The 26,940-nt window shown below is 39.9% G+C and overlaps 1 protein-coding gene across 1 annotated transcript in view; it reads left to right on the forward strand.

Moving 5' to 3' along the window:
* LOC136863623 (KICSTOR complex protein SZT2) overlaps positions 1-26,940 on the forward strand; it is an 874,751-nt gene that overhangs the window by 713,402 nt on the left and 134,409 nt on the right. The window contains 3 exon segments of the mRNA XM_068226020.1: positions 13,637-13,805; positions 13,876-14,136; positions 22,493-22,634. Of these exon segments, the coding sequence (XP_068082121.1) occupies positions 13,637-13,805; positions 13,876-14,136; positions 22,493-22,634 (572 nt within the window).

Genomic DNA, 26,940 nt, shown 5'->3' on the forward strand with positions numbered 1-26,940 from the left:
TTTGGGAATAAGTTTCTACAATCCAGGCTATCAATAATTGTATTCACGCTGAGAAAAATGGTAGTTTAGGGGAAAGCCTAAAATTTAATACTCAAATATTGTTGTTATTAGTAGTCCTATCTTGATGAAAATCGGTATGCAAAGTCAGGAAATAAGTCGCTGTAGTCTAGGCCATAAATTATTTTATTCACGCTGAGTGAAATGGTAGTTTAGGGGAAGGCCTAAAATGTAATTCTCAAATATTTCTTATTAGAGGTGTAATCGATGAATGCTACATAACTAAGGTTATATAGTATTAAATTTCCTATTATTCATGTCTTATACATTGTTACCATATTGGCTATGATCACAAAGATATTCATGAATTTCGATTTTTGTTACTAAGTCCATATCAGCGACGAGTAAAGAGAAAATGGGTAAACAGTATTTAATGAAAATCGGTATGTAAAGTCGGAGAATAAGAAACTACAGTTTACGGTATAAAATATTTTACAAATCACAGAGTCGAAAGAAAACTAAATGTGAAGGCCTACAATTTAGAAAGCTCATAACATTGATCAACAATAACATTATATTTACCATTGTTTGTCGTGATGTGCTTTGTGTCTTCTGTTGCCCCTCATCTCCGGTAGATAGGATTACTGCTGCGTACAGAGTATTTTTTATTTGATTTACGTCGCACCGACATAGATAGGTTTTATGACGATGATGGGATAGGAAAGGGCTAGGAGTGCCTTAGGCCTTAATTAAGGTACAGGCCCATCATTTGACTGGTGTGAAAGTGGGAAACCACGGAATACCATCTTCAGCGCTGCTGACAATGGGGTTCGAATCCACTATCTCTCGGATGCAAGCTCACAACTGCGCACCGCTAACCACACGGTCAACTCGCCCAGTCATACAGAGTGTAAGAGCCTGCCTGAATATCGATGGGAAGTAGTTGGGGAGTTAGATAAATTTCTTCTTTAGCATGCCATTCCCCTGGTTTATAAATTTTCTGATACTACTGGTACGTAATACACTGGGTCATCATAGCATTCGGGCTATTCAATCCCTACTCTGAGGCACTGATTGGAATGAACAGTGTGCATATTTAGCGGAATAACGGCAGATGAGTGTTCATGGCAATCTGCGGCCTGGTCATCCCAGCTCTGGAACTTTGGACTATTAGATTGGCACCGCAATCAAACCGCAGCACTGTTCGTTAAAAGTGATAAAACGTGCGGCTTTCCATTTGATCGAGTATTTTATATGATAGCATTGCTTTTAATCGCTACATTTATACTTACGTTTTTGTAATGACCTATGTTGATTTCAGTTAGGAAAAGCACAAAGTCAGTCTTTCTGAGAATCCCGTAGTGAAGCATGGGTACATCAGCTAGTTATAAATATAGCTAAGTTTTCTGATGAGTACCTGTCCTCGCTCCTGAGTGTTTCAGGAAGTTTGTTGTCTTATCTTTTCATATAAGATTAACAACTTCAACAGACAAACAACTTAGGATTTTACCTCATCTTTAACCAAATTAACATAACTATCGAAGGGACATAACACCACAAGCTCTACTCAACCTCGCACATTTTCCTTTCCACTTTTTGTACAAGAAGCTACAACCACGTCTACAAGCTAATTATTAAAATAGCTACGTTTCTGACGCGTACTTGTCCTCGCTCCTAAGTGCTTCAAGAAGTTTTTCGTCTTATCTTTGCATATAAAATTAACAACTTCAACTTTGGATTTAAATTTAACTACCACTAAGGGTGACTTTTATCCTAAATATTAAGCTATTATAAGCTCCTTATGCCATCTCAAGAATAAGGCACCATATTTACCAGATTTCATTTCAACGCAGAAATTCATGTATTCTTTTCTAACTTTTAACTAACTACTAATTACCACATTTAAAAAACAAGACATTCATAAAGATCTACAATAAGGATTGATTATAAGACTTTATCATAAGAATACTTATAACTACTATTTTCTACATGCTAGTCATTTTATACGCATTTGTACTTAAAACAGTATCCTCTTATTTATATTTTAGACGTATAAGAACAATCAGGATCTTGATCTATCTTTCTTTCAAGTATGAGATTGTTAAGCTGATGATGCCCTCATTATGGGTGAAACATGTCCATATATCTAATATGTTAAGAACTATTTCTTAAATTTAAATAAAAAAACTCTTATGTATTGAACAGGTGGAATTTATAATCTAGTATTATTATTTGACCTTAACCCTTTCCACCCGAGCCCACACGATCGTGCGGGTTGTGTTTTTATTTTATTAACTCTCTTGGTGCCAAGCGGTAGTGCGAGCATCCGCCCTTTAAATTGCCAGAGCCGATCTGGTCGGCCGTTAACAATCCAGTCGGAAGTTGCCAGAGCCGATTACATCGGCCGGCTTAAAATTCTGTGATATACACAATTTTGAGGCAACCTATAGTGACGTGCATACTTTTGTTACAACCTGTAGTAAAGGGGCTACACGTTATTGTATGCTTGGCCTTGCTTTGGCAGTTCTAGGAGGGTGCTATACCTTTCACAAGGTTCGTTTCCTGTGTTTACAAATACCGCTAACCGGTCAGTAAGAGATTGTTTCTTGCAGTGAGTGAATTTGTGACAGGAAAATGTCATGTTGTTCACGTGATTATTTTTCAGCAGGTATTGATAACAATAAATTAATGCAGTATTTAGAACAATGCGAAGTTAATGCGGATGATTTATCGGATAGCGATAGGGAATTTAGTTCAGAGAGTAGCGACGAAATTATACCGAACACGTCCGCGGAATCACCGCAGCTAAAGAAGAGACGTTTAATTGTGTCTAAGATCACTAAAGCTACTCTGAATATGGTGGTAGATGAAACTAGTGTTAACGAATATGATGATGATGTTGGAGAACATTTTGTGGAAATTTGTCCCACTGAACCCGACAACATTCCTCAACCTCCTATCTCCTTCAAGGAAGTTCTTGGACCTAAACATGCCCTACCGTCTGATTCTCCGCCCATATCACACTTCAATTTACATTTCACTTACTCTCTGCTAAACCTTATAGTCACATATAGTCCTCTATCATTACCTAAATGCCCGTCTCCGCGGGCCAAGTGTAGCGTGCCTGCCTCTCACCCGGAGGTCATGAGTTCGATTCCCGCCCAGGTCAAGAATTTTTGCCTGGTCCTGAGGGTTGGTTCGAGGTTCACTCAATCTAAGTGACCCTAAGTGATTGCAACTGAGGAAATATCTGAGGGTGAGAGGGCGACCCCGGTCTGGAAAACCAAGAATAATTACTGAGAGGATCCGTCTCACTGACCATGATTCACCTCGTAAACTGCAGGTACCGAACTGAGCAGCGGTCGCTTAGTAGGTCAAAGCAAATCACGGCTTTAGTGCCATAAATTTCTTAATTTCGTAAATTCTGTTGTGTTGTAAAATTATTTTTCTAATATATACTACAACCGAAAACGAGAAACTATTTGTTCTGAAAACAAAAAACTATAATATCAACTACTATTTTTTACTTATTTAATAATTCAGAATTATTTTAATACTGTGTTGTCCGCACGTAGAAAATTTGTTGTCAGTATTTGCCAAACATCGATACATACACGCGAATTTTATCGGTGAGTAAAATTGTCTTGTTTTTATTAGATATATGTTTGAATTTTTATTGTTTTACGTTTTTATATTTCTCGTTCAAATTAGTTATTCTATAGAATTGTATTAAGAAATACATTATACATAATTACGTATATTCTTTTGTATCGTAAATTATTTTTTCAAAATAGATATTGAGAGAGAAAGTGCGAAAATATTTTTCTTTTCCTAATAATAAACGTTATCGACAACTATAAATCAACAATAAAACGTCTTTGACTCTTTATATCACTCCAAAACAGTTTCTTATTCTACGTAGTCGATATGTAGAAAATGTCATGCCGGTATTTGCTATACACCGGTAGATATACGCGAATTTTAAAGTACTTGTGTTTCCACTGAAAACGGCCTGGCACTTTACAGTAGAAGAGTGGAGGCGGAGCTCTGGCCTCTTCCAGCTAATGGGGAGCGGCCGACCAGATCGGCTCTTGGCTCCAAGAGGGTTAAAAGAAAACTAGTCCGTTTCCCTGCATCACACCGGGCTGCAATGATCATGCGGGTTCCGCACTTCGTATTGCAGTTGATTTTATTTCGATAGTTGGGCACAAGGAGGCAGCATACAGTATGTGTTTAAACTTTTGTAAGCAAAACATACCATGCGGCCTCAAGTTAAAATGCCCCTTTTTATTATCTTTTACATGTTGATTTTGTTGTGAATCTCTTTAAAACATCCTAGAATCATCATAGAAGGTATACATGTCCTTAACAATGGTACTTTCTGAACCTAGCAGTTATAATAAACTGTCAGTCTGTAACTAGCACGATGTTGCAGGTTAGGGTTTAATTTGAGGTAATGGTGTGTTTCTAACCTCAAAAGTGATCATTAGTATTCTGGGAAGATTTCTCTAATTAAACATTAGTATACTTATGTGAATACAAAATACATGTACTTATATGAATTTTAGGGTTATCAGATGAAGAAATAGCGAGGTTAACCTATGCATCTGATTGTGAGGACTTACACAGTGAAGATGGTGATGAGTGGGTACCTGAACCTATATCTTCACATGTAGGCAATGATTCTGATGATTCTCATCACGGTGGTGATATTGATGAAGACTACTTTTCAAAGAATATTCTGCTTATATAAGTCCTATATTGATGTTTTATAACCTATTTTACTTCATATATTTGATTCACTGTAAATAAAATCATCCGCTAACAGAATTTCATATTTTCAACATGTGTCATTCAGCAAAGAAATGTGTTCAAATAAACCCTAACTAGCATGATCGTGCAGGTGGTTTTCCACGAGAACGGCAAAGAAAATATTTGTTTTACTATTTTTTCTAAAATCTAGGCTCAAAATTACGTACATTGAAGTAAGGAAAAAAATTCAAATTTCAAAGAAAATATCTCTGGGTTGAAAGGGATAAGCGGTATATTCCGAGCTGTCAATGGTGAGATGGCTTGGAATGGCATCAGTAGATGAATAAGTTTGTGTGGTGTCTTTAAAAGTAGGAATGATCACGATATGAAGATAAAGCTAGAATTCAAGAGGACAAATTGGGGCAAATATTCGTTTATAGGAAGGGGAGTTTGGGATGAAATAACTTTCCAAGGGAGATGTTCAATAAATTTCCAATTTCTTTGAAATCATTTAAGAAAAGGTAAACAACAAACAGGGAATCTGCCACCTGGGTGACTGCCCAAAATGCAGATCAATAGTGATTGATTGATTGATTGATTGATTGATTGATTGATTGATTGATTGATTGATTGATTGATTGATTGATTGATTGATTGATTGATTGATTCTGGATATTACAGTGTGTTGCATAATTCTGTAGTGGATTACACATCATATACACAGGTAATAATAATTATATACTATTAATTACACATTCGTACATTAATTAATCTCATATATATGCAGCACATGTTTCATGACATAACCTCACAAACAACGTGATCGTATCATCCGTAAATAATAATGATACTAATACTAAATGGATGTAAACACTTCATAGCCATACCTCACAAATAATAATAATAATAATAATAATAATAATAATAATAATAATAATAATAATAATAATAATAATAATACAAGCTCAATATTGACATTATTTACTCATGGGTTAAAGCATATCATTTTCAAGTTATATCAGTTAATCGCACCTGCGTCAATATCCCCTCTATAACTTGAAACAATTCCCATAGTCTACCACACTAGTCGACTTTGCTTTGGTCGTAGATTGTATCTTCTTTCTTCCTCGACGTTGCTGGATGTGCTCTCGTCGTTTTGGCCTGATCGTGCCGTGTCGGGGTTCAGAGTTGCCTCTGTGCCAGAGTAGCCTCTCCTCCAGGTGGAGCTGTGGTAGTACCAGGCTTAGTCTGTATGCGCAGCGGTCGGGTGGCTCGCTGCAACTCCGATGCATGGACCTTGACTGGAGGGTTGGTCTTTAATGAGTAGACCACATGGCCCAGCTGCTTTTCCACCTCGACTGGACCAACCCACTTAGGTGCGAGACCTGCGTGAAACCCTCCAATCTTCTTACTGCGTTGGTGGTTACGTTGCAGTACTTGTTGGCCTGGTAGGAAGATTTGGGTCTCTTCGATATCTTGAGCCTTGGCCTGGGTAAGGGATCTCTTCTCAGCCAAAGCTTGCTTCTCCTTGATGTCTTGCTGCTGCCCCCACTCTGCTAGGGAAACAGCTGCATCATCTTGACTTGAAGTGGGTGGTGGATGAATCTCCCAATCTCTGGTGCCGTATAGCTGTTGACCAAGAAACAGCTCTTCTGAGAAATAGCCATTGACACGGTTGATGCGTCGTTGCATGGCAAAGAGTTACTGTGGTATCTGACGGTCCCACAGTCGATGTGCTTTTTCTATTAGGTGGACCCTTAGAACCTTTTTAGCTCCTGGTTTCGTCGTTCCATTGGATTGGCTCTTGGGTTGTAGATAGAGGTGGTCCAGTGCTCCATACTCCATTCTGTCATCATTTCCTGCCACTTCTTTGACGTGAACTGACTCCCATTGTGTGACAGAATGCATCATGGATAACCATAGTGGCTGAATACCTCATCTTGTAGAAGGCTGGTGATGCATCTCGTCGTGGCTTCTGGTATGGGAAAGGCCTCAATCCATCTTGTGAAGAGGTCAGTGATTACTAGGAGTCCTGTTTTACCCTGTGGTGTTTTAGGGTAAGGACCCATCAAGTCCAGGGCTATGACCTAACACAGGCGTTGCGGCCGTCTTCCTCATTGACCGGAACTGCCTTCCTCTTGCTCACCTTGGTGCAGGTACAGATGTAGCACCCCTTCACATGGTCCAGGATGTCTTTCCGCATGTTGACCTAGAAGAATCTTCGTTGGATAGACTGGTATGTCTCTTCACCTCCTGGACGTCCGGCTTCAGTGTTGTCGTGGAACTTCTCGAGGATGTCCATCGTGTGCTGTCTAGGGATCACCATTACTGCAGGCACATCGGAGAGGTGCAATCTGTACATCAGGAATTCTCCTTCAACCCGGAAGTTCTTGTAGCACATCATGAATCCCCTCAGGACAAGGTCGACTATCGGGGTTCTGTCTCCTAATCCACTGCGTCATGGTCCTACAGGGCTTGTCTTGTTATTGCTACTGTTTGATTACTCCCAGATCAAGTTCCTTTTTTTTTGATGTCTTAAGGACAGGTTCCTTAGGCTCACTCTGGTCTTTTCGTGGGACCTCTCGACAATGGTGCTTCTAGCTTCAGGTACCATTGCCGGGTGCCTACAAGATGCCTTGCCTTGGAGCTGCATTAACTGGATATCTCCCATGTCTACGTTGACTTCTGAATCCTTGCGAGTCTGGAGATCTCCATTGTGCCAGGCAACCCTCAGACGTCTGTCTTTTCCCAGAAAGACCTCACGAGCTGCATAGTCAAAGATCACTTTGTATTCTACCAGAGAGTCATGACCCAATATAATGTCAGGTATTAGGTTGTGAATCACTGAGATGTTAGCTATAATCAGCAGGTCCATGCATTTATCGGTTAGGTTAGTCTGTCCTTGGATGGTATAGTTTACTCCCATCCGTTGCTCCCACTACCCTTCCGAGATGGTGAGACTTCATAGGCGGTAGTAATCTGGCACCAAGCTCAATAGCTGCAGTCGCTTAAGTGCGGCCAGTATCCAGTATTCGGGAGATAGTGGGTTTGAACCCCACTGTCGGCAGCTCTGAAAATGGTTTTCCGTGGTTTCCCATTCTCACACCAGGCAAATGCTGGGGCTGTACCTTAATTAAGGCCACGGCCGCTTCCTTCCCACTCCTAGCCCTTCCTTGTCCCATCGGCGCCATAAGACCGGTCTGTGTAGGTGCGACATAAAGCAACTAGCAAAAAAAAAAAAAAAGTAATCTGGCAACAGTCCCGTTGACAAATGAATGGCTTGCTTGGCTGTTGAATATGGCTGAGAAGCTTTTGTTGCCTATTCTCAAGATGATAGCTGGGCGAGATTGGTCTGTTCTGCCCACGGTCTGACCAATCCCTCTCCTGCTTGTCCAGGGCTGCCCGTCTGTCAGGTCTTGAGACACCTTCCTGTTCCCGGTCCCATCCCCCCTTAATCCAGAATGGGACGGACCTAGTTTCTTTGACGTCAAGGTTGGGCACTTGTTCTTCAGGTGTCCCATTCTTCCACAATGGTAACAGTTCCTAACGGAGCTAGTCTCTTCTGTAGTTTTGCTCTTGTGTTCTTCTTCCAGCTTGGTGATGATTCTGCATAGATCATCAAAGGATTGTGGTTGTGATATTTTCACTAGGGGTCAAATCTTATCGTGGGTGTAGCTCTGTGAAGTCTGGCAAGATCTCGTTCTCTTTTCCTTCAGGGTGCAGACGCTTGAAAAGCTGGTACTTTTCTAGAACGAACGCGCTAGATCTCATGTTGGCAGGTCGTGCCTCAGTCAGTACCTTCCTTTTCACAGAGCTCTTTACCCCTTTGGAATTAAACCTAGCGAGGAATTCCATCTTGAAGTCCGTCCAGTTTAACTTTAAGCCCTTCAAGTTATTCCACCAAGTAGCGGCTTGCCCCTTTAATCACAGTGTGATGAGTTGCGCGAAAATGTCCTCTGGTAGGTTGGTTCTTCCTAATAGACTGACCGCCCCTTGATGAAGCTAGTCGGGTTCTCTTTCAGTCGCTCGTGGTATTCTGGAAGGCTCTCTTTAATCACCTTTAGGTCTGCGTGTCGTGTATAGCCAGTTAGGTTTGAGGGGGTTAGAGGTGTGACGATTTGTCCTGTTTGATCTTCTACTGTATGAAGGATGCTTTTCTTTATATTCTGCACATGTCCCTTGATGGTCAGAACCAGTTTTCTAACCTTCCTTCAACAGTAGAAATACAGCTCCCAAAATTTCCCTCGATGGCAGAGATACGGCTTTCAAAATTTCCCTCGATGGTAGAAATTCTCCCCTCAACCTGTTGCTTTATGCCGGAAACCTGGATTTCCACCTCCTCCCGAGATATACTCTTCCAGCTGCCTTACCTTACTATCGATCTGTTCAACCTGTCCCAGTTTTGACCTGATGTCCGATATCTGCTGCGTTAATCGATTTGTGACATTGCTAATTTGCAATGAAATTTTGTCATCTACGGTTGAAATTTTCGATTCTCGTCCCTGTTCTACTTTATAAACCTGCCTGTACTCTTGTGCTATTTGTCTGGTTAAAACTGTATTAGCTGGAGAAATTTTGTAATTTACTTTTGAAATTTGGTCCGTTAAGGTGGAATTGAGTGTCTATATCATATTCGTTAACTTAGAACACATTTTTCTTATATTTACCTCTTCTTCGGATGACAACTCCAAATCTTCTTCGGCCTCGATGAAAAACGTTTCGGGACCTTCTCCTTTTTCAAAGAGATCCTCCTGTGAGCGCATCTGCAGCGATTTCTTCTTATCGTTCGTTGGAAGATTTCTCGTGGCGAGTTCATCTTTGAGTTGTTGAACGGACATCTTTTCTAGTATCACTTGCATTTTGTTCTGTTTCGCACTACACTCTTATTCACTCGTAAATTCTTACGTCTTATCCACGTTCGCCAATGACGTTGTCACAAAGACGCACACAAAATGCTGTCACTCATGTACACAGATTTTATCTGCAATTATTTATGGATTATACATTTACCACACAAATCAACAAACCACCATTTCTAACAATTGCCTATCGCGAAGCACATGGAGATTGCAGCCTTGAAACAGTTGACTCCTGACTGCTTATATTAGCATGTCGGCCTAAACACAACACGTGTTCACGAAAACAACTCCAGCTAACCAATGACTCCACTTCACCATCAAGACTGCTTCCTTAAACAGTATCTGCCAAAATATACAGTACTGGAAATTATGTTAGTCTTATTGTCATTACCTTACTTATCGAGATGATAGTGTAAATGTTCAAAATGTGCTCCATTGAGCTGTAGGCAGTGTTCATAACGATCACACACATTTTCCAACTTATTCTGGAACATAGGTTGCTGCAGAGTCCTGAAGAACGAGACGATCTTCTGACATAATGCAGGCACAGTTTTGGGAGGATCTGGACAATTGAAAACTTGCTCCTTTAATATTCCCCACACGTTAGCATCAGGTGGTGTGAGATCGGGGGAATGTTATGGGTAGGCGAACTTAGCCCGCGGGAAATTACTTGTCCTGGAAAGGTTTCTTGCAGCATAGCCATAGTCTTATTACATGTTATAAATCTCATTTTTGGTCTGTATTGAAAATTTATAGTTCAAAAACTATAAAGGCGATCTTTAATCCACCTATTCAGTACATTAATTTCCACTTATAGTGGTTACATAAACATACTATCACTTAAATGGGACATTTTTCACCCTCAAATCAGGGCATCCTCAGCCTAAAAACAATCTTCACGAGTGCACCTTATATTAATATCGAAGCTAAATGTTTAGCCAGTTACTGAAATTCAGTATATAAAAATGTGAGAAATGATACATTATACAAACATGTTGATGGAAACACTGTCAATGATTAAACCATAAAAATATTTTGTCTAGAGACAACCCTGAAATTAAACATCAGCCCTACATCACTTTGATGATTGTTTACATAGGTGAATTTTTGTACCGAATACAGGTTGGGCAACAATTGACGGAGCACGACGTCTTGTTGTCTACAGACAAAATATTTTTATGGATTAATCATTGACAGTGTTTCCATCAACATGTTTGTATAATGTATCATTTTTCACATTTTTATATACTGAATTTTAGTAACTGGCTAAACGTTTAGCTTCGATATTAATATAAGGTGTACTCTTGAAGATTGTTTTTAGGCTGAAGATGCCCTGAATTGAGGGCGAAACATGTCCCATTTAATTGATAGTATGTTTATGTAACCAGTGGAAATTAATGTATTGAATAGGTGGATTAAAGATCGCCTTTATTGTTTTTGAACTAGCCAGAGTCTGTCGAGCGGTATGGAACCACTGTCTATTCATCTGCATGTTCGTGGCATGACAAAACCTTCTTAGATCCTGAATAAATGGCCTGATCACCATGTTCCTATAGCGCCCCTGGTTAACAGTAAGAGGTGCACCATCATCATTCTCTATGAAATACGGACCTAGCACACCGTTTCCTGACACTGCACACCAAATTGTCACACGCACACTATGTAGTGGATTCTGGACTATAGTGTCTGGCCTCTCGAAACCAAGAAAGCGAGTTGTTTGGCGATTGATAAAACTGTCCAAGTGAATGTGACTTTCGTTGGAGAACCACACGTTGAACAAGAAATCTGGATCCTCGTACACCATGGCCAAAAATTATGCACAATATTCCACTCTGACATGCCTATCATGCTCCATCAATCATTGCCCAACCTGTATTCGGTACGAAAATCCACCTATGTAAACAATCATTAAAGTGACGTAGGGCTGATGTTTAATTTCGGGGTTGTTCACCAAAGACTTTGCTTTGGAGACTGCAACACCTGATTGAGGACATGTCCATGATTTTCATTTGTGGACACAGTTACTGACCTACCAGACCTTCCCTTGCGTTGACATAATACACTACCCGTACGATGACATTTTTTAACAATAGATAGCATAACTGTGTTGCTAGGTGCTGGCTTATTGAAGTGTTCACGATATTGTTCCACCACTAAATTTAAACTCGGCCCACCTTGATAACCGTTTCCGTATGAGCGAAAATAGTACTCCACTATAAACACTTTTCCCTCCGTCGTAAGACCCATTGTCGCTTCCAGTCACAGAGCACAACGTTCTTTACACAACTAACAATTCATCATGGCAATGTAACAACACGCAGACACTCAGGCGTGCGCATGCGCACCGTGCAATATGAGTACTGTATAATTTGGTGCATACTGTATATGTCACCTGGCCAGGCTTCTAGAAGGCTATGTCACAACATATCTTCTAGTAAATTGTAGAGTGCTTAATACATAGTTTCAATTGGAAGGGAGGTTCTGTATAGTTCTCGTCTTACCTAGTGTTATTCTGGATATTACAATGTGTTGCATAATACTGTATTGGATTACACATCATATATGCAGGTAATAATAAATTATATACTATTAATTACAGGTTCGTACATTAACTTAACTCCTATATACAGCACATGTTTCATGACATAACCTCACAAAGAATGCGATCGTATCGTCCGTACACTTAACTACATAAATAATAATACTATTACTAAATGGATGTAAACACTTCATAGCCATACCTCACAAACCCAAACCCCATGGCACTACAGCCCTCGAAGGGCCTTGTTCTACCAAGCGACTGCTGCTCAGCGCAAAGGCCTGCAGATTGCGAGGTTGCATGTGGTCAGCACAATGAATCCTCTTGGCCATTAATCTTGGCTTTCGAGATCAGGGCCGCTATCTCAGATAGCTCCTCAATTCTAATCACGTAGGCTGAGTGGACCTCGAACCAGCCCTCAGGTCCAGGTAAAAATCCCTGACCTGGCCGGGAATCAAACCCGGGGCCTCCGGGTAGGGGGCGGGCACGCTACCCCTACACCACGGGGCTGGCCTATACCTCACAAGTAATAATAATAATAATAATAATAATAATAATAATAATAATAATAATAATAATAATAATAATAATTTGAGCTCAATATTGACATTATTTACCCATGGGTTAAAGAAGATTGTTTTCAAGTTATATCCGTTTATCACACTTGCATCAGGGTTCTCCACCTAATCAGTACTTGTATAGAGTTAATGATGTGTATTGATATTTAACAGTACATTCATTATGAGTTCAGGACGAGTTTTGATCCTCAGTTGGGATCATCTTCAGCTGCTAAATGTATCATGAACATAAATATATCAAGACAGCACTCCATAAAATTAAAAATATTACACTATTTAAGCTATGCGCAGCTCTAAGTTATGGTGATAAAAACGCATGTTAATGTCCTCATCACATATTTGAGTTCATTCAGGATTCACTTTCACACCTCTACATATTAGTTGCAGCGCTTTACACAGGGCATTTTTGATTCAAAATTCGCATGCACAGATCTTTGTCTAAATGTTAATAATCACAAGAGCACTTGTCACCGTTTGGTGAGAAAACTGTACAGGATCTGCTATGTCAGACAGGTATACACAAATTGATCAATGTTTGAACAGAGTCTGTGATAAAACATAGATTGAAATCAGTGACGCTGCCACATTCAGTAAAACAGGGCTGGAATTGTTTCTTGCTGTCTCTTGATGTGTTGTCTTCTTGTGAGTGTTTTTCGTATTATGTTCCTTTTAATGCTCTTATCTTTCTAAGTAAGTCCTGACATTATAATTACCTACTACCTTCCCAGTCTTATTTGTTATGTACTATTATTCTTATATGTTTATTTAGTAGTGATCATAAAAGTTGAGTAACATAATATAAGAAGGAAACTTTTTTCCTCCAAATAATTCCATGCTGTGTACCCTGGTAATATGTTGTTATATGCATGTTTGAAAGTCTCCTATCAACATTCCTTTTTCTTTGATTACAGATTGTAGTATATACATACAATTGGTCAAAAGACAAAGTGGAGGGTCTGACTAGACAAGCTACACATTTGGGTCACTGGCTTAGTGCTCGTTCTAGTCTCCTTACCAGCATCTTAACTCAAAAGATGGGGCTCTTTCATAACCCTGAAGTGGCCCGCAAATCTCAGGTCAGTTAACTTGTGATATGTTGTTACAGTAATTTACGGAAGTGTTTATTTGTACTTTTGTATTTGATAGTAAGATGTGATATTTCAGGATTCCAATCCATACATGTCTTACCTGAATGACCCGGATGAGCTTGTTAAGTTCTCTGTTAATGCTCCAGTTAAGGAAGCTCCAAATCGCCGTACAAATGCTGGAATGGGTTCCTTGAGCTCTATTATCCATGATGTTTTCCGAGACAGCAAGCCCAGTCGACCTATTCGGCGTTCACATCTCTACCAAGATCCTGTTGTGTTGAACACTCAGCAAATGTTAGATACTCGACAAATGGACCGTAGAGGTACTGGAACTTAATCTTAATTTTACATGACTGGACATACGTGTGGTTTACTTTTTCTTTGCAGTTGTGTTATGGATTGTGTGCATGTAGAGCACAATGGTGACTCCTATTCAGAACTGTTCTTACAATCAGCTGGGGGGTCTGCCTTACAAGAGCTGCACCAGGCTGTATTAACCAAATAAAATTAATTCCTGGATGAGGGAAATAGATTGTGATAAAATTAACTACTGTTGTCCTTTAAAAGCCCTATTGTTGATAACAGTAGAGTTTTGATCTTTTTTCTTTAAACAAATCTTCTTAGCAATTGGATATCTAGTTTCTTTAGATCAGATTCATTAGAAATTGAATGAACGATATATTTTCTAACAAGGCACTAAAACTTGCTCTAAGATTTTTAAGGGGATGTTCAAATTAAGCATAATTTTATCAACATACATACAAAATCCTTAAAATGTAAAACCGGCCTGCGAAGATTTTCTGGCAAAAGTAATTGTATGTGATATACGTTACATTTAGTGTCCTTATGTAAAAAATACTACCAATTGTTTCATATCATATACAGATTTGTCACAAGTCTGTCTCATGTTTATGGTAATGGAGCTTCGTTGTTGTAAATTAGGTTTGGATCGGTTTTATGGAATGTAGGTATGGAGATGTCTGAGGGAAAATATAGTATGTGCTCTGTTTTGGAGGGGAGTAGGTAATCATACAGGAACACTAGAAGAACAATTAGAACAGTTGCAGTTCATGTATGTGCAATGTCAGGCAAGGTCGAAATGCCAAGATGACGTTTCTCCGTAGTCTGAGAGGAGAATCTGAGAACGTATGTCACGTCTTTGTCTACAAGTTACAATGTGCACTTAAAGTCGATTGAGTGAATAAGTGAGTTAGTTTTTGTTAAAATGGCAAGTGGCAGTGATGTTCGGAGGCAAAAGGGTGTGAACAATCCCAACTCTTTCTGTTATATATGTGACCAGTATTTATTGTAATTAAAAGCCAGAAGCGAAATATTACACCATTTATAAAAAGCCTGTACTTGGCATATTTTAACATGAAGTTAGGTGATCAGGACAAAAATTTTGCACCCCATATTGTGTGTAAAACGTGTGTAGAAAACCTGCGGCAATGGTACAATGGGTTGTTGCCATCAGTGCCATTCAGAATCCCAATGGCCTGGCGGAAACAAAGAAATCATTTTGATGAATGTGTGGAGGTAAATATGTACATCACTAGCATAAATGTGGTATTTGCAGTGTATTAGGTTTTGAGAGACATGATTAATTTAAATAGATGTAAGAAGGGGTCCTAACACCGACGCTTTGGGGCTCATCACACTGCACAGACCGCCAATTTGACTTGTTTATCCTATCTGAAGCATACTGCCGATGGCCATGCAAATAGGAATACAAGCAAAGAGGGCACTGTCCAAGAAATGGAGGGAATATATTTTAGAAAACAAAATGTCAGTGTCACTAGAGCCAGAAGCTTTGCTCAAGTTTAGAAGTACTGTATTAAAACTGTCACTTCCTTATTGTCCGTTGCTTTACGAATGTCTTCTGTGACCTTTAGCAGTGCCGTTGTAGTACTATGTGCTTGACGAAAACCTGATTTTAATGGGTTTAGTAAGTTGTAAGTTGTCTTATTCTGCTTTTTGTCTATAATCAATTAACTCTTGCACTTTGGTTCAACCCCACTGTCAGCGGCCCTGAAGATGGTTTTCTGTGGTTTCCCATTTTCATATTCTTAAAAGGTATGGTCAAATGTTCCACCTTTACAATACTAATTTTTTTAATATAATTATTTAAATAACATTTAAAAAATAACAGAACATGTTTCATCTATCTTGTAGACATCATCAGCCGAAAAGTTTTAAGATTAAGCACAAAGGACAAGGACAAAAACACAATAAAAATAATTCGGACTGCCGAATGCATCAGCTAAAATGTTGAAAAATATGCTGGAATGTCCTGAGCACAACACTTGAATACTCTTAAAAGTGAAAATTAAAATATTGTGCACATGAGATGGTTCAATAAAATTGGTAATAGAGTCGTCCATAATGTGATAATGCTGTGTTGACATACGGTTTGCCGATGCGTCGGTAGAAACTTGGTGATATGGAGCACAATGTTTAGTTCCAGTAGAATGAAGACGATTGATAAACATATGTAAACATGAGTGAGGATTCCAGTAAAATGGTATTGAGTTCATGTTGTTGGCTGGAACCAATAGGCGGGGAGCGACTGCGTGGAGGCTTGTCAAAATAGGAACTGTTGAGTAATGTCTCGAAAATTATGTTCACAGTTTCTGAAATTTCTTGATTAAAAAGTAGACAGAATATCTGATCGTGATTTCATAAGTGGAATGTGCAGTGGAGTGCCTCAGAACGAGAATGACGGCTATTATTAGCATTAAAAGTAGGCAAGTTTTTGAAGCATCGTGTAATACAAAAGAAGAATAAATGAAAATAAAATGCGGCACATCTGATTACTTACGTTCTCGCCTACCCACGAATGGCTAGTTCAGCGTGTATGGAAGTTTATGGTTGACTGGAGGTGAACTGTGGAGGCTGTTTGTGATGGAAGCTGGTATGAGGGGAGAGTAGGGGAAGGCTGGAACCAATAGGCGGGGAGCGTCTGCGTGGAGGCTTGTCAAAATAGGAACTGTCGAGTATGTCTCAAAAATTATGTTCACAGTTTCCGAAATTTCATTCAAATTGTAAGCAGGATTGCATTTTTGGACTATATTAATAAAGATGTTTTCTAAAGCATTGAGTAAATTGCCCTTGTTATGAAAATAAAGAATTTTTAAGTCCTGCTCTATGGAGGTGAAGGAATGATTGGACTCGGTTATACGAGTGCTCATGGCGGAGTACTTTTTGGGCTTGGCGGAATTGACGTGTTCTTTATATTTAATTAGAAAGCTTCTTCCGGTTTGCCCAATGTAGCTCGCGGAACATTGGTTGCAATTTAACTTATATACACATAATTTGTTGTATTTATTCCCGATGTTATTGATTTTGTGCTGGTTATAAAAGAGATTAGTATTGTTGTTGACTGTTTTAACCTTTTGAACTCCATTACCCTTAGAGTATGCTTCCTGCTCCACTTCAAATTAATGTATGCACTATGAACGGCTGCAGGAAGTGAACACAGCAAAACTATCTAACACAAAATATAATCATGTTACATGTTATATACCTACATTTAGAACAAAATTACTATAATTCTTGTAGTTGTTCTTTGTGTGGAACTTTTCAAAACAGCTTTCTAAGTGGAGACTGGGTTTTCTCAAACACGTTTTGCAGTAGTAAACTTTTTCCTTGCTCTTGTTTGAACAGACAGCAGTCTTTATGTTGTTTTCCAGGTAGGTTGTTGATTAGGTGCAGTTTACCATTCAAATGTTCTTCAAAATCAGAAATAGATGGTCTTCCTCGCTTTTGAACTTCGTTGTGCATACTCCGTTACCTGTTGATCATCTGTTTCCGGAAGGTTTTGTGCAATGTCCATGAAATTTGCGATGCAGTAATCTTTCAGAGAACAAAAAACTGTCAAATTTTGCCACTTACAATAGCTGGAAGTACAATTTCTGCAATATTTCAAGCTTTTCACTACAAAAGCATAACTTGATGTGTAAAGGTCCGAGCGATGAATGCCTTCCATCTTTGACGTGTAGCCAATAATTACGCTTGGTTTCTCTAATTGCTCAGCACTGAGGTTGAATTGTTGCCAGATGTTGAAAGCATCTATAGTGTACACTAACTGTTCTAAAATATTCATTTCCATGAGTGAAGATGAAGCAGAAGCAGAATCTATATCATCAGTAAACTGTCATAAACATTCGAATAACAGAATTTATTTTTATTTCGTATGGCAGAAGGATACAAGGATACACGTGATTCGCAAGTGATTATAATACAAGACTGCTTCCTTAACCCATTTCTGAATTTGTATAACAGAAGTTACAAAGTCATTACAATTCCCACAAACTATAGTAAATTGGGACAGGTGTTCTCTCGGAGACCGCTGGATAACTCTACAATACTGGAACACTGCACATTTGTCATAGGAGCGCTGAAGGTCCGAGCTACTGTCATGTCGAGTGGGACTCGACATCGGAGCGTAAGTCTAATATTTTTATGTCCAGCCCCACTCGACATAGGAGTGCAAAAGGTTAAAGGCAATATTGACATTATGTTTCTTAAGAATATTGGTGATTTCATAAATCTTTTCATTGGTGTAAGTGAAGGTGGCATAGTTATCTGTTTTCTTTTTTGTTTCTCTAAGCAGAGTTGAAGTGGATTTGTTAACAATTTTGCTGACTATCCTGTCTATGAAATGCCTGCCAAACCCGTTTTTTCTCGTTATTAAGTAGATGGTATTCGGTTCTTTTTTTTATGATTCACGCCAGATAAAGGGACGTGAAAAGCTCTATGAATTAAGCTATAAAAGGTTGCTCTTTTTTGAGAGTCCGGATGCATCGAATCTTGACGAATGGTGTTTACGGTTTGAGTGGGCTTTCTAAAGATAGTATAAGAAAATTTGTTGGAGCTGTTGTTAATAGTGATATCTAAAAAGTTCAAAGAATTATTGATTTCAACTTCGGAAGTAAACTTGATCCATGGATCGACCGCATTTAGCTGTTCAAGGACTATATCTCCGTTGGTGATGTTTGCCATAATAGGTCACAACAGAAAAAGTCAGTTCTTCTTTGTCCTGAAATTATTTTTAAAATATAATGTAATAAAGTTTGAAAAGAAGCTGTATATGGAAAGGAATAAACCCTCCCACAATCCCTCCCATATTGTATTGTGCATCATTTTAAAGATCTTTACCTTGTTAAATCTTATGTCAATTTAACCTAACATACCTTAGGACAAATTCTAATAATTTACAAAATAATAAAGCCTGAAGTTAGTAACTTTCAATAATGATTTCTATGTTATTAATGTTAGAATAGGGCAATAATAAGTAGAAATGAAATACACCCCTTGCTACTTAATGGAGAACATCCCTACACACAACTTCTCATTCTCCACACCCACATCAGATTAAAACATCTGAGAGTGAGGATTGTGCTCCCACACCTTCGTAGGAAATTGACAACATCTGCAACTTGTTAAGATACAAATGACTACAAATGATCAGATCTTCATAAATTTGTAATAAATTGTTAGAACAGCTGTTGTTGGGGATTTAAAGTGAAAGTCACGCTGAATGGTCACGCAACATAAACTTGAATACTACAACTTTGACTGTTATGAACAATAGTTCTGACAGCAGAATAACCAGGCAAAGTCAGAGAGTCTCTAAGTCAAATAGTATTTATTGGTCCATACTAGGGCTGTACCTTAATTAAGGCCACGGCCGTTTCCTTCCCACTCCTAGCCCTTTCCTGTTCCATCATCGCCATAAGACCTACCTTTGTTGGTGTGACCTAAAGCAACTTGGAAAAAAAAAAAAATTATCGGTCCATGACATCCACCCCACACTGGTCTATCTCCAAGGGGATGATCAGGTGTTGTGAGATTTTCCTTCTGGAATGCAGAGCATAACAGTTCTCGTCTTCCCATCACGCCTCGGTGTAGTATTTCTATGAGTGTCTGCTTCCATGTATGTCTTGGACGCATGTCTTCTTGAAGGAGAACTATGTCCCCAACTTTTAGCTCGCGTCTCCTTCCATGGGACAACTGGGCCTTGTGAAAGCTGTGAAGATCTAGCAGATATTCGTTGGAACATTTCTTCCAGATATCTTGCATAATTTGTTGACAGATTCTGTACTGCTTCAGTAGATCAGTGTGACTGAAGTACAGGGGAGATGTCCGTGAGAACTCTGACATAGTTGCTCCAATAGACACAGTACAAAAAGGTACTGTGGTTTTTTCCACAGAGATAATGTTTTTCATCATAGGCACCTTCTCCATAAGTGAATGATAAAGTGAAATGAAGATTACACTCTTCACTGTACATTGTTTTATTCTTTTTCTCTGCATTGTTGATTTCATAATAAAATGCAGATGTATTTTATGATTATTATTGCCCTGTTCTAACATTTCTTATCACAGAAATCATCTAAATTTCCCAAAATCAGACTTCTGTATATCGTAAACTGTTGGAATTTTTGTCAAGTATGTTGGGTTAAATCAATGTAGAATGCAACAAAGAATGTTCTAAAATGATGCTGATTAAATTTCAACTACTCTGTGTATACACTATCATGCCAAAAGTCATGGAATAGCAGTATATGAAAGTAACATTTGGTGGCGCCACTGTACCATGATGTCTTCGGGGTGTTCAGACCAGTATTGGTTGCGATCTGACATCTCGAGAATGAGAGTAAACACTGTTTGTGTTGGTCATGGTAAGACTAAGTCTGTTACCGACCTTAGAACGGGCACAATAATTGGGGGCCAGACAGATGGGACATTCCATTGCCGAAGTTGTGCGGACATTTAACATTCCTTGATCGATTGTGTCACCTGTGTATTGGGAACCCCTCATGGAAGGCATTACCACCCTCACTGAACAGCACAGTGGCCAACCACAGATGCTTAATGACTGTGATCAGTCCTGTATTGTTAGAATTGTCTGTGATAACAGATAAGTCACACTGACTCAGATCACATTCACTTTCAATACAGGAGGTACCAGGCACATAACCAACAAGTTAGCGCTGCATTCTTTAGTGTTCATGGGGTATGGGAGCAGAAGAATCATCAGCGTGTCCTTGTTAACACCTCAACACTGGGCACAGCATCTTCTGTTTGGACGAGTGATGTTGCTAATTGGGCCCTGGAAGACTGGTGAATTGACATGTCCGATGGGTCACAGTTCCAGTTGTTGCAAGCTGATGGTAGGATTCTGGTGTGCCACAGGCCCCATGAAGCCATGGATCCCAGTTATTAACAAGTCACCAGATAGGCTGTTGTTAGCTCCATAATGGTGTGGGGTGTATTCATGTAGAATAGGCTGGGTCCGCTGATACATTGGAACCGTCATCTTCAGATCGGCCATGGTATCGTGACTCACTCGCCTCTTTTGAAAGGAGAACCCCCTCCAGTGTGTACCTGCGGTGACCATCTTCCCGTGGTACACGTCCTTACGGAGTGTATGGACCTGGTCGATCCTTGCCATAGTCTTAACCTTCCGGGTACCATATCCCTTATCTTGCGAGATGACGGGCAGTCAGCAGACCTCGTCTTCCGCTTTATGAGGGATAGTGGTCTGTTTTATCGTATGTAATGATGTCCTTTGTGCTCGTGTCTTTGTGTCAATTGCACTTTTATCCTTTTGACTTTATTTTAGTTTGTGTTGCGTATTTTAATGTGTTATTTTAGCGTCTAATGTAAAGTATGTATATATATCTGTAATAGCAGGTAATGCCTTATTCCTTTGTTTCCTGTATCTTCTCTTATTTTATTGCAAAATAAGGCATTGCGAATTAGATCCACTGATTGTTTTAATCTCGTACTCATTTTTCATCACCATTTTTTTAACCCTAGTCAGTGGATACGTTTTAAAATTTTAACTGTCATATATCATATCGTCCATCTCGTTCCATTAGGGGCCGATGACCTTCGATGTTAGGCCCATTAAAACAACAAGCATCATCATCATCATCGATTCATTGGAACAGGTCATTGATGGGTGACCGCTATATTGAACTGCTTGGTGACCACCTGTGGCCCTCTGTGGACTTCATGTACCCTCAAAACGATTGAATATTCGTACAGAATAATACACCATTCGGGTCCGGAATTGGTTTGAGTAGCATTCTGGAGAGTTTTGATGAAGTGTGGTCACTTTTTCTCCCCGATATGAGCCTCATTGAGCATTTATGGAGAGGTCCATTCACACGTGAGATCCTGAACCTATAAACAGCAGGGAGGTGTGGATAACCATCCAGAAGTTTCTCTCTCCACAGATGAAATCAATGGCATGATGTGTTGCTGCACTTTGCTGGGTTAGAAGAGGGCATGTACGATATTTGACCCCTATCCCATGACTCTTGGTCTGTCAGTGTACATATATTTATCCAGTTCATCAATATATAAAATGAGCATTTTTGAGTGTGACATTGGCATGCAGCAAAGAGGTCAAGTGTTAATTTGCTTTTTTGTGAAAAGGTGTGGTTTTTTTACTTATGTTCTTTTTCCTTGATTTACCATAGTGTATGAATATATAATGCAATAGAGTGTGGTAAATATTTCCCAAACTTGTAATGAAATGTGTTGTATTGCATACATTTTCACTTTGTACTTACATATCACAAGAGATGGGTACTGAGTTGTACTTCCTCTTAAAACAAAGATCACCACCACTAACTCTTGCTTATCAGACTGAATTTTTTTTAACAGAGGACCAGAAGAAGCTGTGTGCTATGTGGCATACACGAGTGGCCACTCCAAACATTCCAATGACAGAGGAAATCATCCATCTCTTCAAGCAGCATTCTCGACTGATTCATTATTGCCTGACACCTCTGCTGTTCCTACCAAGGTATGATACAGTTTAATGTTCCTTGAACCATATTTCTTGGTGGAATTTTCCTTCATTTATCCAAATGATATTTGTGTTTCATTGTTGGAGAGATATGGGGAGTATGTGTAACTTTTAGTCTATTTCCTTAAGATAAACCTGTTCATTACAGTAGCTGCCTGGACTGTTTTTGAGCTTCCTTGCTTGCTGTAACCCATTAATTAATAGTGACAACAACAGCAACATGTACCTTCAACTACTGTCATTCATAAGAGATGCCAGAGTGCCAGAATTTTACTCTGATAAAAACTTAGGGTGCCAGCTGAAATAACATACCATAGCTCTATCATGGCGAATAGAAGAAATAGTGTATACACACTCTGCAAATTTACATGGCTCTGCCACAACACAGCACTGCTGTATTGATAAGCTAGCCAAAATGAAGATATTTACCTGTTGCTACAGCGTTCGCTCCATAATATCTGACAAACAAGAACTAGCATGTCGTGAAGAAAATACAAAAACCGAGAGGTTGAGCGAAGGACCAAGGAATGAACTTATAAAATGCCTATTTCACCAAAGAAATAACAACATCAATTTTAGATTAAAAGTATGAAGTTTTAATTAATAAAGGAAGCAAATTATAGAAATGTGGAAGTTAAACACTCAAGTAAAGCCCCACATAAATAACTCAAAACTAATGCGTTGGATCTGTGTCCTGTTGATCAAGCCTAGGCACAATACTAATTAATGACAAAAGATCACACTAAACAATGCTGTTCCAAATATGGAAAACAAAAGGAAGATGGAACAACAATGGGCAATTAACCAAACAATGAAAAAGAATAATTAGAGGGCCAGATAAAGAAGATGCACATCCTATATCAATAATAGGGAACATGCATAATTTTCATTTTTTTTTTTTTTTTTAAGTACATATGTGTATATTCAGTCATATGTAGGCTCATAGCCAAGTATTTCCTATATTTTTTGGCATTAACATGTTCCTAATGTTAGTAATCTGGTAAATATTTTCATTATTATAGGTGAAGGTGGCAAAGTTTTTCTTTTTGTGCTCTTTTTCTTAGCTGCGTTTGAGGTTTACTCTTTATTTTATTTATTAATTTATCTAAGTAGTGTTTTGTGTATCCGTTGCTTATCACTATTTTGTAAATGAGACTGATTTCTTTTTGAAAATCATGTTTGGACGTGGGGATATTAAAGGCTCTATTTAACATGCTTAAAAAGGAACTCTTTTTATGTGTTTCAGGATGGTGTGAATCTTTTCATATGGTATTTATGGTTTGGGTTGGTTTTCTAAAGATTGAAAAGGATACATTTTCTTCTTTTCTTTCAATAGCTAGATCCAGGAAATTTAGTTTATAAATTGTTCTCAGTTTCTAATGTGAATTTTATAAAAGGTTCTAAACTGTTAATTTGATCTATTAAATTAGCACTACTATTGATTTGCTCATCTATAATTGCAAAAATATCATCAGCAAACCTTAGCCAGACAACAATACCTGTTTCTTCATTTAAAATTTTGTGTTTTTTAAAATTATCCATGTAAATTTCAGCAAGGATGCCTTAATGATGTGGATCCCATTATGAGATCTCTTTGTTGGTACACTGTGTCATTGAAAGAGAAATAATTATTGTTGAGGGTGAACTCTAGGAGTAGCATGAATTCTTCAATTTCATGGTTACTAAGATTTTATGTGTCCTTAAGTTGTTCTTAATTATGTCGAGGGTTTCCTTTTTAGGGATGGTAGAATACATATTAGTAATGTGAAATGAGTTCAAGGTGAAAGATGTTTTTAATTTTGTGTTCTTAGTAAACCAGAGAAACAAGGAAATGCCATTTGGTCCTTGACGGTGAAATCCTGACATTCACCTCCCCACGGTAGAGAGGGGGCAACGGCTGCATATAAAAATTATATTTTATGTGCAGGCAGCTAACGAATGAAGGGACCGATTATCTCCCGGTATAAAGAGATCCCCTAGGCCTATACCAAGTGCCAACAGTCTCTTTGAGAGCAGATGAGCAGGTATGGGTACGGGTACTCTATTGTCCAGGGGACACACTGGTAGCACTTCCTAACTGCGCTGGGCTTTTCCGTAGCTTTGCTCTTATGTTCCTCCTCGGGCTGGGCGATGATTCTGCGTAGATCATCAGAGGATCTGGGTTGTGATACTTTTACAAGGGGCCAAATCTTATCGTGGAGTAGCTCTGTGATATCTGGTAAGATTTCGTTTTCGCTTCCTTCCTGGTGCAGACGCTTGAAGAGTTGGTACTTCTGCAGGACGAAGGCGCTAGCTCTCATACCAGTTGGTTGTGCCTCAGTCAGTAGCTTCCTTTTCATGGAGCTTTGGAATTAAACCTAGCGAGGAATTCCATCTTGAAGTCCGTCCAGTTTAGACTTAATCCCTTCATGTTGTTTCACCAAGTAGCGGCTTACCCCTTAAATCGCAGTGTGATGAGTTGCACAAAGATGTCTTCTGGTAAATTAGTCCTTCCTAATAGGTTGACCGATCCCTCAATAAAGCTAGTTGGGTTCTCTTCCAGTCGCCCGTGGAATTCCGGAAGGCTCTCTATAATCACCTTTGGGCCTAGGTGTCCTGTATTTCCGGTTAGGTTTAGGGAGGTTAGAGGTGTGGCAGTATGTCCTGTTTGAGTCAGTCTGTTTTCTACTGCATGAAGGATGCTTTCCATTATACACTGACTGACAGAGCAAATGCGACACCAAGAAGGAGTGGTCAGAACTTTATGCCAATTGCAGGGTAGACTGACGTCACTGAGGTATGCTCATGATGTGAAATACGCCGCTGTGCTGCGCATGTAGCGAACGATAAATGGGACACGGCGTTGGCGAATGGCCCACTTCGTACCGTGATTTCTCAGCCGACAGTCATTGTAGAACGTGTTGTCGTGTGCCACAGGACACGTGTATAGCTAAGAATGCCAGGCCGCCGTCAACGGAGGCATTTCCAGCAGACAGACGACTTTACGAGGGGTATGGTGATCGGGCTGAGAAGGGCAGGTTGGTCGCTTCGTCAAATCGCAGCCGATACCCATAGGGATGTGTCCACGGTGCAGCGCCTGTGGCGAAGATGGTTGGCGCAGGGACATGTGGTACGTGCGAGGGGTCCAGGCGCAGCCCAAGTGACGTCAGCACGCGAGGATCAGCGCATCCGCCGCCAAGCGGTGGCAGCCCCGCACGCCACGTCAACCGCCATTCTTCAGCATGTGCAAGACACCCTGGCTGTTCCAATATCGACCAGAACAATTTCCCGTCGATTGGTTGAAGGAGGCCTGCACTCCCGGCGTCCGCTCAGAAGACTACCATTGACTCCACAGCATAGACATGTACGCCTGGCATGGTGCCGGGCTAGAGCGACTTGGATGAGGGAATGGCGGAACGTCGTGTTCTCCAATGAGTCACGCTTCTGTTCTGTCAGTGATAGTCACCGCAGACGAGTGTGGCATCGGCGTGGAGAAAGGTCAAATCCGGCAGTAACTGTGGAGCGCCCTACCGCTAGACAACGCGGCATCATGGTTTGGGGCGCTATTGCGTATGATTCCACGTCACCTCTAGTGCATATTCAAGGCACGTTAAATGCCCACCGCTACGTGCAGCATGTGCTGCGGCCGGTGGCACTCCCGTACCTTCAGGGGCTGCCCAGTGCTCTGTTTCAGCAGGATAATGCCCGCCCACACACTGCTCGCAACTCCCAACAGGCTCTACGAGGTGTACAGATGCTTCCGTGGCCAGCGTACTCTCCGGATCTCTCACCAATCGAACACGTGTGGGATCTCATTGGACGCCGTTTGCAAACTCTGCCCCAGCCTCGTACGGACGACCAACTGTGGCAAATGGTTGACAGAGAATGGAGAACCATCCCTCAGGACACCATCCGCACTCTTATTGACTCTGTACCTCGACGTGTTTCTGCGTGCATCGCCGCTCGCGGTGGTCCTACATCCTACTGAGTCGATGCCGTGCGCATTGTGTAACCTGCATATCGGTTTGAAATAAACATCAATTATTCGTCCGTGCCGTCTCTGTTTTTTCCCCAACTTTCATCCCTTTCGAACCACTCCTTCTTGGTGTTGCATTTGCTCTGTCAGTCAGTGTATTCTGCACATCTCCCTTGATGGTCGAAATCCAGTTTTCTATTCTTCCTTCAACAGCTGAAATACGTCTCCCATGATTTCCCTCGACGGCAGATATACAGCTTTCAAAGTTTCCCTCGATGTTAGAAATCCTCCTTTCAACCTGTTGTTTTATGCCGGAAACCTGGATTTCCAACCCCTCCTTGAGGTCCA

This window comes from Anabrus simplex, chromosome 2 (assembly GCF_040414725.1).
Source record: "Anabrus simplex isolate iqAnaSimp1 chromosome 2, ASM4041472v1, whole genome shotgun sequence".
In the NCBI taxonomy this organism is placed as follows: domain Eukaryota; kingdom Metazoa; phylum Arthropoda; class Insecta; order Orthoptera; family Tettigoniidae; genus Anabrus; species Anabrus simplex.